Below are 18,951 nucleotides of genomic sequence, written 5' to 3'. Positions count from 1 at the left end.
CTAATCAGATAATAACGTTTCCCAGAATCCTCTGTAATGTGAGTTGACCAGAGGAGGAAGTCAGAGGTATGTGTAAATCAGGAAGTGCCATATACCCAGCAGAAAGTCTTCTCCTAACCATGCCCACTGGGAGCCATGTGGGGGGTCCCTAACACTTCCTTCTTTATGCATTCCTCGGCAACTATAAGGAAGCCCCACCCAGACGTACAGTAAACCAATGTAAACCCTGTGGGGGGACAGCCAATCAAAGCAGTCTTGTGAAGAGTGTCGTTTTGATTATTTAAAGAGAGAATTACAATCTGGATGCAGTGAAGGTGGGGCCCAAGGGAAAGGGAGATGGGTGGACAAGAGCTGAAGTGGCTCTGGAGAGCAAACTGAGAGAGGGGGAGGGGGGAGGGCAGGGGAGATGAAGTGAGACAGAAAGGGAGAGAGAAATGAAGAGCGGGAGGGAGGGAGGGAGGGGGGGGGAGGGTCTCACTCTAAAGTCGGTGTCTTTAACTGGTCTGCTGTCATCATGGGAGGGGTTAGGTGTCTCCTGGTTGGACAGCTGGAGGGGAGGGGGAAGGTTGGCATGACTACTGTATGATGGTTTTGATGGGATGTCAACATTGTGAAGTCTCCATCAAATTCATCCAGGTGTATCTGAGGGCTTCATCGTCGTGTTGTGACTGTGTCCTTATGCTGAAGAAAGATATTTAATGGGTGTGCATGTGTGTGCGTGTGTGTGTGGGGGGGTTGTGTGTGTGTGTGTGGGGGGAGGGGCTGTGTGTGTGTGTGTGTGTGTGTGCGCGTGTGTGTGTGTGTGTGTGTGTGTGTGTGTGTGTGTGAAAGAACTCCTACCTTCTCCAGCTGCTGGATACAGAGGGTGTGCACCACTATCTTACAGGCCACACATTTCTTCCTTGCGACAGACTTTTGCTGAAAGAAAAAGAACACAAGGAGAAAGAAAGAAAGAGACACTTCAACATTCCTTCTTGTAAAGTTGTGTGCTGCATATATGTGGACAGCAGATGGAGCTAGACTGCAGGCCTTTGGTGGAACATGGGGCCACTCAACTAGAGAAGAACAGAGAGAAACAGAGAGCAAGCCATATCTCCCCCCCGCCCCCAAACTGATATAATGACCAGGGCTGTACATACTAATTCAAATTATATTCAAACAAGGCTGTTTACGTGTATATTATCAGATCTAGAAGATAAGAGGTTTAAGGTTTGGTTTCAATACTATTGGTAGTATCCATGCTGCTGTTTGATCTTAGCTTCATATCATCATACAGTGCATACACTCTATTTACTATTTAGAGTATAAGTAGTGGATAAATTCCAGGATCAGGACTTTTTAGATGATGAAGACAAAGCTGGACTGGATCAGTAAGAGGATCAGGACTAAGGAAAGCTGTCACCTGCAGCTCATAGAGAGATAATACTCCCCTCTTGTCTCAGGGATTACACATCATCCCTGCTGATGAATCCTCCCTCCCCCCCTCTCTCCCCCCCCTCTCTCCCTCTCTCCCTCCCCCCTCCCTCCCCCCTCCCCCCTCCCCCCCTCCCTCTCTCCCTCCCTACCTCCCCCCTCCCTCCCTCCCTCCCTCCCTCCCTCCCCCCCCCCCCTCCCTCCCTCTCTTCCCCTTCCATCGCTCCCTTCTCCCTCCCCTCTGGCCCGGGTCCATGCAGACGGCATCTGTTGCTGTGTAATGTCAGGGACGGCTCAAACACACACACACGCGTGTATACACAAACACACGCAAACACTTACCAGTGTTTTGGCAACGCAGTGCTGTTCTCCTACGTAGCAGAAGTCTCCAGAGCCGCTGGTTTCAAACCAGATGTGCTCCCCATACACGGCACTTTCCTGGGGAAGGGGGTTCATATTGACGGGGGGGTTGGAGGTGGGAGCAGAAGAGAGGAGGAGAGGATGCAGACAGGGGGCAGGGTTGGGGCGGATGAGAGAAGAAATGAGAAGTGACTAATCCACAGTTTGGAGGAGGGCCAGGATTTGACGGGGCAAGACAGGGCTGGAGGGGACTAAGCTGGGCTTGGCTGGACAGGTTGTATACGTTCTACTCACGGTCCAGTCCACACAGCTGCTGATCTCCCGGTCGGGGTCAAGCCGGGCCAGCGTGGAGGCGCTGGGCGTGGCTGACAGGTGCTGCAGCCCAGACTTGGCGATGGCCTTCCTGGAATGACAGATGAAACACAGATGTGAATGATCCGGGCACCGGGTACATGTCTGGTACCAACACAAGTCCAGAGTGAGTACAGGACCAGGAACAAGGATATGACCCGCTACCAACACATCATAGACCCCAGACATACAGTACATAGTACATGACTCAACATGACTCGACCCAAACTCAACCAAAGTATGATGGACCAGAACCGTATCTTTTTCTCAACTAGATAGGTCACTTTGTCACTATAACATGTAGTACTACAATACCTTCACATAGAAACCCTATGTGTTTTCACCAGATCATGTTCTAGAACAGTGTAACAGTGGTGACCTAGCATGGTGGTCCCTGTTAGACATCCAGAGGTCTGCTGGCAGAGCCCCGCCGTAATGAGGAGAATATTTGACAGGTTTTTGTGAAACATTACACATACTATAGACCTCCCTTCCTCCCTAGAAACCATACCACTGTAACACACACATCCGCCCACTCTCCTACCCTCTCACCTTCCAGTCCTTTCTCATCTCGTGAAGTAAACAGGATAAGAAAATACACTCGCTCTCTCGCTCGCTCTCTCGCTCGCTCCCACCAACACACATACAGACACGCATAAACGCTCACGGACATACGCGCACACACCGCAAAGTGTCCTATCCAATCAGAGTCTACATACGAGATGAAGGTGGTCCAGGTGTCTAGCCTGGGGTCATAGTAGATTCCCTGCAGCAGGGAGTCCCGGCGTCCCGCCTCCCTCCCGCAGGGGGGGCAGTGGTACAGGTTGGGGGAGGACAGGGAAGGGGAGGTCAGGGAGGGCCGTCTCCTGCCCTGAAGGCCAGGGCTGGACCAGGGGCTGGTCTTGGGGCCGGGGGAGAGCCTGTACACCTGGCTGGCTCTGCGGTAGCGCCCATACACACCGCACGCCGCACGGCTCCGATACACGGCCTCCGCCGGCAGCAGGTGGGAGGAGTTACGTCGCAGGCAGCGCGGGGCACGGATCAGGGGGCGGGGCTGGATGCTCGACATGTGAACATCTGCCAGGCCACTAGGCTCCTCCCACTCCAACCACAGAGATCCCTGGCCCTCAGGCTCTTTCTTCTCACTACAACCGCCGGCCTCCCTGGCCATAGCCACGCCCCCACCGCCGCAAACGCTGTCCTCCTCAGACTCAGAGGAGCAGGAAGAGTAGGAGGTCTCCGCCCCTTCCTCCCCCGACTCCCCCTCGGGGCTCATCTGCACCAGGCTGGCCAGCAGCATGGAAGGGCCTAGCAGGTGGGGGTCGATGGTCCTCTGCCTTGCGGCCCGCCGTCTCCGCACAGAGAAGCGGGGGTGGACACAGGAAATGGTGGTGCTGGAGCGCCGGCGAGCCTGGTGCCTGGTCTTCAGCAAAAACCCCTCTCCCTGGACACCCTCCCCCCCGCTGTCCTGCATCCTCACACTGGGCCTCCGCCGACAGGCCTGGGCTGAGGAGGCGGGGCCGGCGCTGGACCTGCGGCGCTGGGCATGACCGGTGGACGGCAGGCCCACACTGGACCTCCTCCTCTGGGCAAGGCTGGAGGGCGGTAGGCCCACATTGGAGGTCCTTCTCTGGGGCAGAGCATTTGGTGCGAGTCCCACACTGGACCTGCGTCTCTCCACGAGGCCAGAAGAGGGCAGGCCGACGCTGGAGCGCCGACGAGCCTTGCTGCTGGGCACTGTCACTCCCGCCCGGTGGTGCTGGCATCGCTCTGCCCCTTTCAGTCGAAAATGGCGGCGAAAAAATGTGTCCATGATGCCCAGGAGGGCTGTGTGGAGGGAGGAGGGGCCCGCCGGAGCCCCCTGTGCCCCGTCACTGAGCTGAGGCTGTGGGGACATACATGAGACCGTCAGCAACACCAGGCAACACACTGTCGTCTGTCGAGATGCAGCACGGAATTTGTTAGCCTGAGTGGACTTCACACTGCCAGAGAGGATGTGAACTAATGAATACTGCCAGAGAGGATGTGAACTAATGAATACTGCCAGAGAGGATGTGAACTAATGAATACTACCAGAGAGGATCCGAACTAATGAATACTGCCAGAGAGGATGTGAACTAATGAATACTGCCAGAGAGGATCCGAACTAATGAATACTGCCAGAGAGGATGTGAACTAATGAATACTGCCAGAAAGGTAAAATTCCACATATACAGAAAAGTACAATTCCATTGAAATATTACTTTAATTCGCCTCAATTATTTTGTCTAAGCCGGACTCCATGGACCACAAGATGATTCCGCGGCCTTCCTCAGTCTAAGTCTGACAGAGCCAACAAACAGTCTCTCTGAGAACAGATACTAAGCCATGCTGACCATTGTGATGACCTTGTTTCCTGCCAGACGGTTGGTCAAGGTTTGATTCCCACCAGATGTAACGTGAGAGGAGTCTGTCTGGAGAAAGTGACGCTGGGTTGAGATAACCTGGTTAATGATAGCAGTGTTGACGTCAAAACTACAACATCGAAGGAGGCTATATTTAGACACAGCCCTTCAGAGACACAGGGCGCACACACACACACACATGCAAACAAGCAAACACACACACACACATTATCAGATTCTGTACACTATGAGGCAGAACTAAATGATACAGCAGGATCAGGTGACTTCACGGCTGCTTCAGTTAGTCCCTTTGCTCACAACAGCAGTACACCTACAAGCATAGACCAGGACAGACCAGGACAGACCAGGACAGACCAGTACAGACCAGGACAGACCAGGACAGACTAGTACAGACCAGGACAGACCAGTACAGACCAGGACAGACCAGGACAGACCAGTACAGACCAGTACAGACCAGGACAGACCAGGACAGACCAGGACAGACCAGGACAGACCAGTACAGACCAGGACAGACCAGTACAGACCAGGACAGACTAGTACAGACCAGTGCCACATATACGCCTACAGACTTGTGGAGAATTCCGTCTCTCACTTTGTCTCACCAAGGTTTTCATTCAAACTCACTTACCTACACTTGGAGAAAAAAGCACACTTTTACCAGAGAAGATACAGAACATATTGAATAAGTGAGCACATACTGCAGACACTTAAGTACACAAAAACACACATGTTCATACACAAACAAACAAACACACTAATATCTGGAACCACTTCATTTCAATGTGAATGGAATGCTCGAGCCTGTCTACTGTTCCTTTGATCCATCTCATCATCATTCTATTGAGGAGGAGAGCAGAGGCTCTCTAAGTGGATTATACATGCACAGAAAAGTGGCATAAACAACTTAGACAAGACGGGCTGATGGTGTGTTTGTGTGTGGTTGTGTGTCTGTGTGGTGAGCGTGTGTGTGTGTGTGTGTGTGTGTGTGTGTGTGTGTGTGTCCGTGCATGTGTGTATGTGTGTGCACATATCTTGTGCTGCACTAATTGATCACAATTTATTTTTTCAAAGGGCATCTTTACACCATCTTGTAGACAACAACCCAACCATTTTTTACTGTAAACAGAAAATGATTAGGCCATTGTTTTGGCCTGGCATCATAGACCCGTCCATATTGTAGTAGTAGTAGTAGTAGTAGGTACTTAATTGATCCCCAAGGAAAAATTGTAACAGGCATATAGAAGAAATAGGAAGAAATAAAACATTTAAAAAATAAATTGGGAACTGATTTAAAATTCAAACTACGCAATACACAAATACAAGAGTAAGATACAAATTCGGAGAAAAAAAAACTTCCAGGAAGTCAATGTGCCCAACCAATCACTGTACACACTTACTGCACACATGGACACAACATGCACACACACACACACATGCATATGCACACAGTCTGTCAATACCATATGTGTGTGTGTCTTACATAGAGAGGAAGAGAGAGAGAGAAAAAGAGAGAGACGAGTGGAGTTATGTAACAGCAGTCGTGTGCATTGTATTAATCTGCATCCAGTACTGATCCTAAAGAGAGGGCTGAACAAGGGAGAGAGGAGGGATGAGGAGAAAGGGAGAGAGAGTGGGAGAGTGACAATGATGGAGAGACATAGACAATACATCCACTAATGAGTGTGTATGTCCTAGTCATGTTGTGTGATGTTGGGATCTTGACATTTTCGGTCTTCTAATCCCTCTTTACTTTTGAAGAATTATCAATATCAATACGGTCTCTATATTAATACTGTGTGTTCATCTGTTTTGAAACAGAAGGTAGGGGGAAATAAAGAGGAGTATATTTCCATCGCATCAGTCTACTCGGATTAGTTATCTACAGTATCTCCATATAAAATTGAGAACACATAAGGCTATTTAAACCGTTCCTGGATTACACACACGCATACAATTACACACACACAAACGTAAAAGTTCCTCATGTTCAGAAGAAAAAACTGATGCCAGCATTCAATATGAATTTATGAGTGTGTTTATGTGTGTGTGTGTGTGTGTGTGTGTCAGGTGAGGCAGAGTAGGTAAGGGGGTGAGAGGGGCGAGTTATTTATAGCTCTATCTTTGTAAATCCTATTGTCTGCTCCAATGTGCCAGGCTCCAGACCTACCACCAAACATTTAGGGTCAACTAAGAGAAAGAGAGAGGTCTGATTGGACCACAGTCACCCTGCCAACATCCGGCTAATATGCCAAGAGGGAGTGTGTGTGGGCGCGAGTGTGTGTTAATCATGCAGTGATCAATATTGACACCCTGGTAAACACTATCATAGAGTCATCATGACTGTCCGTCGGCAGGGAGCGTCCATCTCACTGGAGGTGGTTTCCTGAACAACCAGACCATGAGTCCCAGACCAGTCACAACCAGACCACAACACCAACAGTCCTGTCCAGTTCAGTCCATTTAGTTGAGTGGAATTGATCGTTTAGTTGAATGTAGTCCGGCCGGTCTAGTCTTTAAAGAGCGGTTTAGTTCAGCCTGGTTTAGTCCAGTAGTCTGGTTACATGGAGCTGCTGGAGCATGGACATGGAGCTGCTGTACCGCGTTCTGACCTTACTGGTATGAGAACAGGCAGCACCATGGTGTGGCACAAGCATATTACATTGCGTGTGTGTGTGTGGCAGGGAAGGGAAGGGCAGTGCAGAAAAACATAAAACAGGTGTGACATCAAAGGTTGACTTAAATCATGGTGTGAGGGAATGGAGAGACAGAATCCGAGTCAGACCCAGAGAGAGTATGGAAAAAGAGAGAATAGAAAGTACAGACAAAAAGAGAGGAGAGTAGTGAAAAATACAGAAAAAACGAGCAGAGAGAATAATATAGGAGTGAAGAGAGAGGAGCGAGAGTGTAAGGGAGTAGAGTAAGTGACAATAGAGAGAGAAGAGATGGATAATATGGTTGTAGAGAGTAGAGAGCTTTATTCTGGGTTATTAGTACATTATTGACTTTTAGAACCGAGCATTGATGCCTTCCAGCAGACATTATGCTGCTGTTCATCCTATGTGTGTGTGTGTGTGTGTGTGTGTGTGTGTGTGTGTGTGTGTGTGTGTGTGTGTGTGTGTGTGTGTGGAGGAGAGGCGGGACTACCACCACTGGAAAATCACCATTCATATCGGTCTCAGTAAATATTTACATGTGAACAGAGAAGCAGTCATAGAGAGTAACAACAAACTGCTGCCTACTCTGGTCTGGTTAGGTCTGGTCTGGTCTGGTCAGGTCAGGTCAGGTCAGGTCTGGTCAAGTCTGGTCAGGTCTGGTCTGGTCAGGTGTGGTGTGGTGTGGTCAGGTGTGGTGTGGTCTAGTTACATTCAGAGTGGTCTAGTCTAGTCTGGTCTTGAATCTGATCTGTATATAAATAAAATACAGTAGTAAATCTAAAACAATCTTAGAAAGTAGGCTCGTAAAGCTACTCATAGTTAGCAATTAGGATAGTAAAGCTAATTAGCAGTTATGCTAGTAAAGTGACAGGCTGCAAATGGTGGGAAACTTCAGTTGTTGTTTATTTCCCACCGAATGGCCTTTGGGGCTGATTCAGGATCAGCCAGTTTGACCTCTCATGCTCGCCCTCACTGGGCTGTGGTCCAGCCCAGCTGACCCCAGGTCAGATCCTGCATGCAAGGGTTAGGCTGCATGAAGGCCGCTGTCTCCGTCTGTTTTAACACATCACAGACACACATATATATACACACACACACAAACATAAATGCACATGCACGCACACACAGTTTTACCACAGCATGACCGTTCCTGTTACTTCTGGGTTTGGAGCCAAACTTAACTGCGAGCAGACAAGTGAGCTACTGTGTTCATTTATGACTTCAGCTTCCATCCATTCTGGAGGAGGCCTCTGACTTCACACTGTTTATGGCCAATCAGGTCGCTGCATACTGAGGCAACAGAGTCTGCTCAGAAATATACAGGGACTTTAGACTGTAGAATACAGTGAGTTCCATCGGTTTCCCGACCTGCTCGGCTTGAATGGCCAGGTCTTTGATGCAAAATGATCTTTTCTCCGTCTCTCTCACGTTCTCTCTTTCATTGTCTCTGTCTTTCTCCCCCGCCCTCTCTCTTCACCCCCCCTTTGCACCTCTCTCTCTGGCGGATCTCGTCCTCCCTATGAATATCTGGCTCACAGTCAGAGGGTGGACGATTAAGTGTTGATTAAGCCTCAGATCACTCCAAAACAAGACGATGTTAGGCATTCACTCATATAAGTCTCACTTAGGCAAACACGCCTGCTCCTTCAACGAGGAAAAGCTTGATTTAGTTCTTTACCGTGGTAAGATCCTGGAGACCAAGGTTCCTCTCTCACCCCTAATATGAAATTCAACTGTCTTCATAATTACAAAATGTCTAGATTTCACAGTATGTCTTTTATGACTCTCTCAAGCAGAGAAAGACTACAGTGGGTGTGTGCGTACACGCATGTGATCGAATCAACAATGTTACTAGTCCAAACACACTCTCTGACAGTACAAACGTGCTAATAGTCACTCAGTACTAGACTGTAACTAGATACCCAGCGTCTATGGTCTACAGTTTCAAACATGGACACACAAACAGTACACACACTGTCAGGGCGCTTACAGAAACCGTGCTGCATCCGACACAACTCGAGTTCAGATCACTAGATACCGCATGAAACATGAGGAACTTAAAGCAGTTCTGAGTCAAATACAACCTGAGTGAGTGAGAGAACTATCCATCCATCCAGTGTCCCCTCTGCTCTCCTCTGTCAGCCCGCTAGCCTGCCCGTAACGTTAGTCCATGAGTGACTGAGCCAGCGACAGGACGGAGGGAGAGAAAACTAAAGGGAGAAAAGAGAGAGTGAGGCAAGAGGGAGAGGGAGGGAGGGAGAGTACAGAGAGGGAGGGAGGCTACAGAGAGGAAGGGCGGGCGGGCGGGAAAGCAAGTAGAAAGAGAATGACAGGGAGGGAGAGAGAGAAGCTTGTTTCCTGTGCATGGAGACTATGATACAGGCAGGCAGACATGTAGAGTGGGAGTGTCATGGGGGAGGGGGGGAGAGGCAGGGTAAGGGGGAGGACGAGAGGTGGGGAGGAGAGGGGAGGGGTGAAAGGCTACACTAAAATAACTTTGTTAACAGAGTGGACTTCCTTGATGATCTCGACTACAGTTAATGTTATGCCTGCATGCACGCACGCACACACACCCACCCTCACACACACACACGCACAAACACACACACACACACACATGCAAACCACCCACACACACAAGCACAAAGTAAGCAGTTGAAATTTGAATACTAAACCACAGGAAGAAGCGTGTGTGCACGTATGCCTGTGTGTGTGCACGCGTGAACATCTTGCGCACGTGTGTGTGCACGCGTTTGTGAGTGTGCGCTAATGTGCGTGCGTGCCTGTGTACACTGTAAGTCCATTAACCCGTCTTTCTGTCACTCTGCAGTTTAATCTCTCTAAAGCCCAGGAACAAATCCCCCCCCCCCCCCCCCCCGATGATGTTGCCTAGGAGACGATCACACAGCAGGTCACTGGATGTTGCTGGAGGCTACTTGAGGTGTTTTTTTGATATCTCTCAAAGATTGCCCTTCAGCGGACGCTCCAGAATGGTAGTGATACTAAACCAGAATCAAATGCACCCCAGGTGTCTGTCGGTTCTCAGGGTCTGAGCAGCTGGGACTGGGGGGGGACGAGGGGACGAGGACGACGACGACACTGTGGCTGTGACATAGAGACGTCTGCTGCTGTGTGTAGATGACCCCCCTGGGGCACATTGCGTAAACAGACGAATGCAAAGAGGCAAGCATGCACCGAGGCCGAGGCACACCACCCGCACCGAGGCCGAGGCACACCACCCGCACCGAGGCAGAGGCACACCGCCCGCACCGAGGCAGAGGCACACCGCCCGCACCGAGGCAGAGGCACACCGCCCGCACCGAGGCAGAGGCACACCGCCCGCACCGAGGCAGAGGCACACCGCCCGCACCGAGGCAGAGGCACACCGCCCGCACCGAGGCAGAGGCACACCGCCCGCACCGAGGCAGAGGCACACCGCCCGCACCGAGGCAGAGGCACACCACCCGCACCGAGGCCGAGGCACACCACCCGCACCGGAGAGGACGGAGAGGGGATGGAGAGACGGGCGATAAACAGCCCGGTGGTTTTAGCACTGTGGACAACCATGCACATCCTTACCCACAGTCTTTGAGTCTCAAACTCTGTCAGTCTAAACCCACATAACCACAAGATGCATGCACACACAGGTGACACACACACACCACCTACAGTTCACGGACGTCACCAACACGAACACATCACACACACCCTCGACTATCACAGTGAACACCTCAGATGCTTGGTTGGATGAGTCACGTTTCAAAACTTCCTTTCGCATGCTTTTCATCTAACCCCCACACACACACACACACAGAGAGAGACACACACACACACACACAGACACAGAGAGAGAGAGACACACAGACACACACACAGACACACACAGAGAGACACACAGACACACACAGAGAGACACACAGACACACACACAGAGAGACACACACAGACGCACAAAGACACAAACACGCTTTCACAGAGATGAGAGGCAGAAACACATATCAGTTTGGTTTGGTTTACTGGAAACACAGCCCGTTCTTATAGTGCAGCTCTGCGGTGGTGTGCCTGTATGTGTGTGTGTGGTGGAGACAGTGTAAAGATCAGAGAAACTTGCAGTACAGAAAGTGTGAAGATGTGATGAGCAGGACTGAGACGCGGGCGAGGTGCTAGAAAAGCCAGAGGATGGCTGAAGGTACCACAGGAACTGGCTGTGTTTCCAGTAACACAGACCAAACTGATATGTGTTTCTGCCTCTCATCTCTGCGTGTCTGTGCCTCTGTGTGTGTGTGTGTGTGTGTGTGGGGGGGGGGGGGCTTAGTGTCATTGCTTAGTGACAAAGCAATAGCTACTGAATCTACGGAAGAGTACTGTTTATAAATATAAAAGACAGTGTGAGGGTAAAGAGTGAAGCGTGAGGCTGGCATAAAGGTCTGTCGGAGCAAAGCTGTTCAGTCGGGGATTTCAGATGTTCAGGGCTGGCTGTGTTGGGTGAGCAGCGTGTCATTGTGCACAGGTCTACAGGGAAAGGTGTATTTATAGAGCATGTTGTCTGGAGATGTGCTGTAGATGCAGTGACTCACTCTGCCATGGCCCTTAGCATTAAGGAGAGATGTTAGCGAGGGGAAGAGATGAGATGGAGAGGGGAGGGGAGGGGAGAGGAGAGGGGAGGCGAAGAGATGATGAGAGAGGAGAAGAGAGGAGAGGGGAGGTAGGAGGGGAGGAGAGAAAGGTTAGAGGGGAGAATGGAGAGGAGGGTAGAGGGGAGGAAGAGAGGAGGGTAGAGGGGAGGAAGAGAGGAGGGTAGAAGGGAGGAAGAGAGGAGGAGAGAGGGGAGGAAGAGAGGAGAGAGGGGAGGAAGAGAGGAGGAGAGAGGGGAGGAAGAGAGGAGGAGAGGAAGAGAGGAGAGAGGAGAGAGGGCACAGTCCGGGTGGTGGTGGTGGGGGGGCTGTGGTCATAATCTGTTGAGACAAGGGCATTGTCAGTTTGGCCCCATAGCAGCCCCACCTTGGAGACAGCTGTCCATTCCTGTCCCTGAGACCAGGGGGGCATGAGGAGAGCGGAGGGAGACGGAACTGTGCAAAAACATGTCAATCATCCTGACTCTGACCCATGTCATCACCCGTCAATCAGTCAGGTCGGTTACCATGTGGTGTCACTGCTGCCTGCTGTGTGTATGGATACAGCAGCTCCCTCTCTACCCTGGACCTCACAGCCTGGTACAGCCTGGTGACTCACACAGAACATCTACTGAAACATCATCAAGGACGAAATATCGAAACAAACATGAAGAAGATTATATATATCTGACTACATTTATGGAACTTGCGTCTCACAGAAGATAGTAAGAGTGGACATTTTGATAGAACCACTTGGGTTTGAACTGGAATGATTTGATTCTGTTCATTTGATTCTCCACATGATCCAGGCCTGTTCCTGTTCTTGCTGGTGAGTGTGTGCAGTGCTGAGTGCTGCCTGCTGGCCCTGGAGCACAGGAACCTCTCCAGCCTGGAGAGCAGAAACAGACCTAAAAAGGAGCTGCTGCTACTCAGTTTCCATGTCATCTGTGGTGTGTGTGTGTGTGTATGTGTGTGCGTGCGTGTGTATGTGCGTGTGTGTGTATGTGTGTGTGTGTGTCAGTGTATGTGTGTATGTGTGTGTGTGTCAGTGTATTTTGCGTGTGTGTGTGCGTGTGTGGGAGTGAGTGTGTGGGAGTGAGTGTGTGAGTTTGTAAGAGAGGAAGAGATCTAGCAGTTATCAAGTCCAGTTCAAGCATCTTATCTACTACTACCTACAGGGCCTTGTATCTGTTGACAGCATAATGAATAGGACACACAGTGACAAACTCCACACAAAAACACACATACACCCCCCCACACACACACAAAAACAAATGCACCAAATACAGATATAGGCACAGACACTTAGAAAAACACAGACACATTTGCACCACACACAGACACACTACAGAGTGACGCAGACAACACCAACACACAAACACACACACACCCAACAACACTGACCCACCAACACAGTCACATCAGACAGAGACACTGTCAAAGACAAACATTTTTAATCAAATTGACCACATACTAGCTGGCACAATGGTTGCCAGTTCCTTTTTGCAGTGGTAAAAAAAGATATTTTGTATATAAAATAATATAAACGGATATACGAATATATGGATTATAGTCTGCCTGATATCAAATGCCTTGCTTACTATAAGACTAAAGACAAGGATGGCACCTGCTGGTGGATATAAGAGTCTGCAGTCTTCTGCTTACGGGGATGTTTGTCTGAGAACGTATAGACTCTGGACTGTATAGAGACCACACCAAACATATGATCTGTACAAGACAATTCCAAGTCTCTGGACTGTATAAAGACCACACCAAATATCTGATCTGTACAATACAATACCAAGTCTCTGGACTGTATAGAGACCACACCAAACATATGATCTGTACAAGACAATTCCAAGTCTATGGTCTGAACTGAGACACTGGCTTCACATTGTTTAGCGATGACAGCGACTGCTATGCATTCTGGAGTATGCTAGAACTGTGATGGATGAGGTCACAAAACCTCCTCAGAATCAGAAACAGAATCAGAATTCGGTTTATTCGCCATGTATGTTATACAAACACGGAATTTACTGTGGCAGGGGGGTGCAAAACACTAAACATACACAAATTTTAAATTAAGTAAAAGTACAAAAGTTTAACTATTTCTAAGAACTAAACAATCTAAGAATGGTAAGGTGGTAAGGTGGCTTGAATGGTAAGGTGGCTTGTGCATACTGTAATTGCCATTGCTCCTGAGAACAACATGACCCCAGGAGAAGATCAGGATGTGGACAGGACGCGATGACAGCGTCCTGTTCTCCAGTGCGCTGTTCCTCTTCCTGTCCAGACAGAGGCGTCTTTGACAGCCTGAACTGGTTCCTCCTCCAGCTCCCCCTGCTTCTCTGCCCTGCTCCCTCCGCATCGTTCTCCCTCCTGTCCCTCCACTAATCTCACCCCCTGCTTCTTCCCTCTTCCTCCGCCCGCCTCTCCGCCCGGCTCCCTCTGCCTCCGCTCTTCCTGCTCTCCCTGCCTCACTCCCCCAAAGCCTCGTCTTGTCATCAGCATTCAGGACTGACCTGACCGTGTGAGGCGAGTCTCTCGCCACTAGGAGGAGCCCAAACACAACCCTTCAGACAGAAAGAGCTTTTGAGTTATAAACAGAAGACAACTATGACAGGGGTTTTCAGGGCTGGCTAGTCTCCTCAGAATGGCAGGGGGACAAGCTGGAATGGAAGAATGAAGTGGACTGGGAGGACACAGAGATGTGGGTGTGTTTGTGTGGCCAGGGTCAGATACTCTCCTCTCTCTTCCTCCTCTTATCCCTCCATTTGTCACGGGAGGTCTAGCTAGCCAGAGCTCCTCTTTCTTTTTCTCTGCCCTCTAGTTGCCAGTTGGCCTCTGATGTGATCTTCCCCCGACCATCAGGGATTCCCAGCTAGATAACTCCTGGGCTATTCTTAACCATCTTATGAGTTACACAACACCTACACACACTCAAATATACAGTACACACAGACACACACACACTCACCTTCATCTCTTATCTCCTAACTTTATGACAGGAGCAGCCAGTTAAACAGTGTCTAGGCCAGAGTTTGTGGGAGAGGGAGACACTGGACAGAGACACAGACCTCTCACATGAATTACTGTCAAATCATGTCAAATGTAAAGCTTTAAACCCAACACAGAACAACTACTATTTACACCACATCTTTCTGTTCCCACCACTGGTAATCCTGGGAGACACAACATAAGTCTGAGAGGAGGCTGCTGGGTAGTGTAGTCTAGCTGCCGTTGAGTTTGAGAGAGGGCTGCTGGGTAATGTAGTCCAGCAGAGTAAAGCCGTAAGGCCCTCCATATGAATGATTGACCACAAAGACCAAAGGTCTGACACACAGCAAGGGAGAGAGAGACTGAGGGAGACGGAGAATGACAGAATGTTTGAGAGCCCAGAGAGTAGAGAACGATCATCTTCTAATAATCAGTACGCTGTATGTTTATAGAGACAGAGAAAGCAATAAGACAGTGAGAAGTTAGCAGTAAGCGAGACTGAGGAACCCAGGTGCTTCAACAAACAGCCGAGCCTAGTTCAGTCCTGCAGGCTGGAATGCAAACACCACCTCCAGAGTACAGCCTGGGTTGTAGCACGGTCCTGATGAGGATGAGAAAGTCTTCTTCACCTGAGGGCACCAGGCTGCAGGCTGACAAACAGACTGAACAAAGCCTTGACTTTACTTCATAACTACTGCATGGTATACAGCAGTTTGTTTGTCTGTGCGTGAATAATCTATTTTCTGTTCCTTCTTGGAGCAAGCCATATATCTATTCTTATTACAATAATTGACCATTCCCTGTGTGTGTGTGTGTGTGTGTGTGTGTGTGTGTGTGTGTGTGTGTGTGTGTGTGTGTGTGTGTGTGTGTGGGTGTGTGTGTGTGTGTGTGTGTGTGTGTGTGTTGTATGGTGCTCTTGTAGTCAAACTGCTTTGGGCTCTGCAAAGAAGTTATAGGAAGAGCCTGGCCCACCCTGTGTGTGTATATGTGTTTGTGTGTATGTGTGTGTGTTTGTGTAAGTGTATGTGTGTGCCTACGTGTGTGTGTGTGTGTGTGCGTACGTGTGTGTGTGCTTGTTTGCGTGCGTACGTGTGTGTGTGTGTGTGTGTGTGTGTGTGTGTGTGTGAGCAGACAGAGCAGCAGCAGATGGGCTGAGACCAGACTGGAGAGCAGGAGAGCAGGAGACCAGGAGAGCATGGGCATATGTGTCCCACAGCCCCCAGTCAGCCCTGCTCCTCTCTGGCTGCTAAATCCAACACTTCCTTCCTCTCTTCCTCTTTCTTCTTCGAGCCAAATACCCTCCCTTTTCCTCCCCGCTCCTCTCTTCCCTTCTCACCTCCTCTCCTCCCTTCTCACCTCCTCTCCTCCCTTCTCTCCTCCTCTCCTCCCTTCTCTCCTCCTCTCCTCTCCCCATTGCTCCCCCCTCCCTTGGCCTCTCCTCCCTTCTCCTCCCCTCCCCTATCTTGGCAGGCCACGGTGACCTGATTAACACAGTCTACGCTATGCAGAAGGAGAGCATACAGTATCTACTGCTCCTGGGACAACTGAGGAGGTCTGACTGAGATCATATCAGGTTTCCATGGCCACAAAGGATTGTTAGCTGAGGGCCAGACTGGGATACATGAGACACAAAACTACAGCCAGGCCAAACTAATCTATAGCAGAGCTGTCAGTGGTTTAGCCACAGGCATATCATGTTACCTATCAACAGAAAGAGAGAGAGAGAGAGAGAGAGAGAGAGAGAGAGAGGGAGAGAGAGAGAGAGAGAGAGAGAGAGAGAGAGAGAGAGAGAGAGAGAGGGGTTTGTGTGGTATGTAGTGTTGTTAGTTGTGTAATATCAGTAGAACATTTAATACTTTATCTGAGTATGGTACAACAACCCTACTGTAATAATAGCCTCAGTCTCTGTCATGCCCATGGACTGTCAGGGTAATAACATTTAGTTAATAGGTCTTACATCACTACACTTACTTGTTTAGCAGACAGACAGGCTGGCTGGCTCATTGACTGACTAACACATCTTTTCTAGTAGAAGTTAGCATGCCCCCATGTTTGTGAGGCTACACACAGGGACAGAGGTGAATCTAGCATCCAGACCCTGCACACAGCATCCAGACCCTGCACATAGCATCCAGACCCTGCACACAGCATCCAGACCCTGCACACAGCATCCAGACCCTGCACACAGCAGCCTGGACCCTGCACACAGCAGCCTGGACCCTGCACACAGCAGCCTGGAGGGAAGGCCAGGAGCAAGGCTGTGGAAAGAAGGAGGGCCAGTTGAGGGAGGGAGGTGAAGAGAGGCCAGGCTGTGTGCGTGACAGAGTGCAGAGTGATACCTGTCTACGGTGACACCCGTCTAGAGTGAGACCTCAGTTACATTACAGGGTCCTTGTTTACCTGATCAGATGTCCCGCAGATAAACTGCAGCTACACCTCAAGTCCAGAAGCCAGTCACAGGGGATGGATGTCAGGCTCAGAGGGGATCAACAGCCCTGACCTCTCCCCTTGTGCCCTTCTGACCCCTAACCTAACAGGCATATTAGGCCATGCGGATGGTATCTGTCTCTTATCAGCAGGATAAGATGAAATGATCAGACCATTCAGTTCTTACACACGCTCAAACACACGTCAATGATGGGTCAGAAGGAGTGGGGAGAGAGAGCAAGACAGATAGGGGGGGAGAGAAAGCCCTCCCCAGCTTGTGAACATTCCTTAACAAGGAGTTAAGGTGGGGGAGGGGAAGGGGGAGGGGGCAGGTGGAGAAGGGGGGAGGGGATTTGACCACCCTGACCACCCAGGTTCATGTCAGAGCAAAAGCCAACCGCACAGTCTAGTCAAATAGCTACAGTGTCCTCCTACACAACATCTACGACTTCTGCTACTGCTAGTCTAGCACATACTCCTTCTGCTACTGCTAGTCTAGCACCTACTCCTTCTGCTAGTCTAGCACCTACTCCTTCTGCTACTGCTAGTCTAGCACCTACTCCTTCTGCTACTGCTAGTCTAACACCTACTCCTTCTGCTACTGCTAGTCTAGCACCTACTCCTTCTGCTACTGCTAGTCTAGCACCTACTCCTTCTGCTGCTGTGCCTACTGTGGCTCCCACTACTCCTGCTGCTGTTTAGAAACGTTATTGAGAGGGAAGACGAGGGAAGACGAGGGCTTGGTAGCTGAGGAGGGCAGGGGAGGGCAGGGGACCTGGGGACCTACTAACGAGGTTAAAAAATAAACCCTCAGAGAGGGGTAACCGACAGAGAGACAGGAAAGAGGACAGAAAGAGGCATGGGAGGGGGGCAGAATTCGGTCCTCCATAGCGTATGTGGGTCAGCAGCAGAAAAGGATATAGTATTGAACTCTAGAGGTTGGCTGATTGGCTGGCTGACTAGTTGTATTTAGTCGTGAGAGATAAACTAACGCTCACTGGTTGACTGTGGTTCACAATCATTTCACACCTGGACCATGCTCAATCTGAGAAAACAACACACACACTAGATGACACACACACCAGCTAACATACACACAATCTGGTTACACAGCCTCAAGTATTAACCACAGAATGGAAAATTGACATGCACACACACAAACACAAAGAGAGCTCAGGCAAGAGCACATGCTGGAATCGGACTCCCGTTACAACAGGTTTGCAAAGACAAAGTGTGGCAGATTTTAAAAATACTGAAACTTCTAGAGATGCACCCAAACGCAAACACACACGCACACTCTAACCCACACATAATAATGCAGAAGTTACAACCCCGCCAGCGGTCAAAACATGCCTTCAATGTTAGTCTTAATATCTTACCTCCTGCCAAACAGTTTGAGGCCAGTGAAGGTCTTGTTGTAGTGCCTTCTCCCACCTCCTCCTCCTCCCATCACGCTGCAGATCCCTCCATCCACCGCTGAGGAGGAGGGCAGAGAGGAGGTGGATGAGGAGGTGGAGCTGGCTCCTGCAGTCTCCTCCCCCTCTCTGGAGGGCCAGTGTGGGCCCAGCCCCCCCTGGTCTACCCCCCCTGCCTCGGGACCCTGCTCCTGCTCCATAGCCCCCCCCCTCAGAGACAGCGTGGGGGGGTTGAGAGGTGCTGCCGCCGTCACACGGTCCTCATGGCTGCTGCTCTAAGCCGCTCCGCGACCACAACAACAACTAGTAGTAGAAA

At 50.1% G+C, this 18,951-nt stretch overlaps 1 protein-coding gene across 1 annotated transcript in view; it reads right to left on the bottom strand.

The window, feature by feature from the left end:
* LOC134028525 (diacylglycerol kinase zeta-like) overlaps positions 1-9,418 on the bottom strand; it is a 35,298-nt gene extending 25,880 nt beyond the window's left edge. Inside the window, 5 exon segments of the mRNA XM_062472135.1 lie at positions 841-918; positions 1,756-1,851; positions 2,068-2,176; positions 2,844-4,009; positions 9,268-9,418. Of these exon segments, the coding sequence (XP_062328119.1) occupies positions 841-918; positions 1,756-1,851; positions 2,068-2,176; positions 2,844-3,937 (1,377 nt within the window). The 5' untranslated portion in view covers positions 3,938-4,009; positions 9,268-9,418.
* Between the last annotated feature and the right edge of the window lie 9,533 nt (positions 9,419-18,951).

This window comes from Osmerus eperlanus, chromosome 10, assembly GCF_963692335.1.
Source record: "Osmerus eperlanus chromosome 10, fOsmEpe2.1, whole genome shotgun sequence".
NCBI classification, from domain to species: domain Eukaryota; kingdom Metazoa; phylum Chordata; class Actinopteri; order Osmeriformes; family Osmeridae; genus Osmerus; species Osmerus eperlanus.
This window is presented reverse-complemented; position numbering and strand designations above follow the sequence as displayed.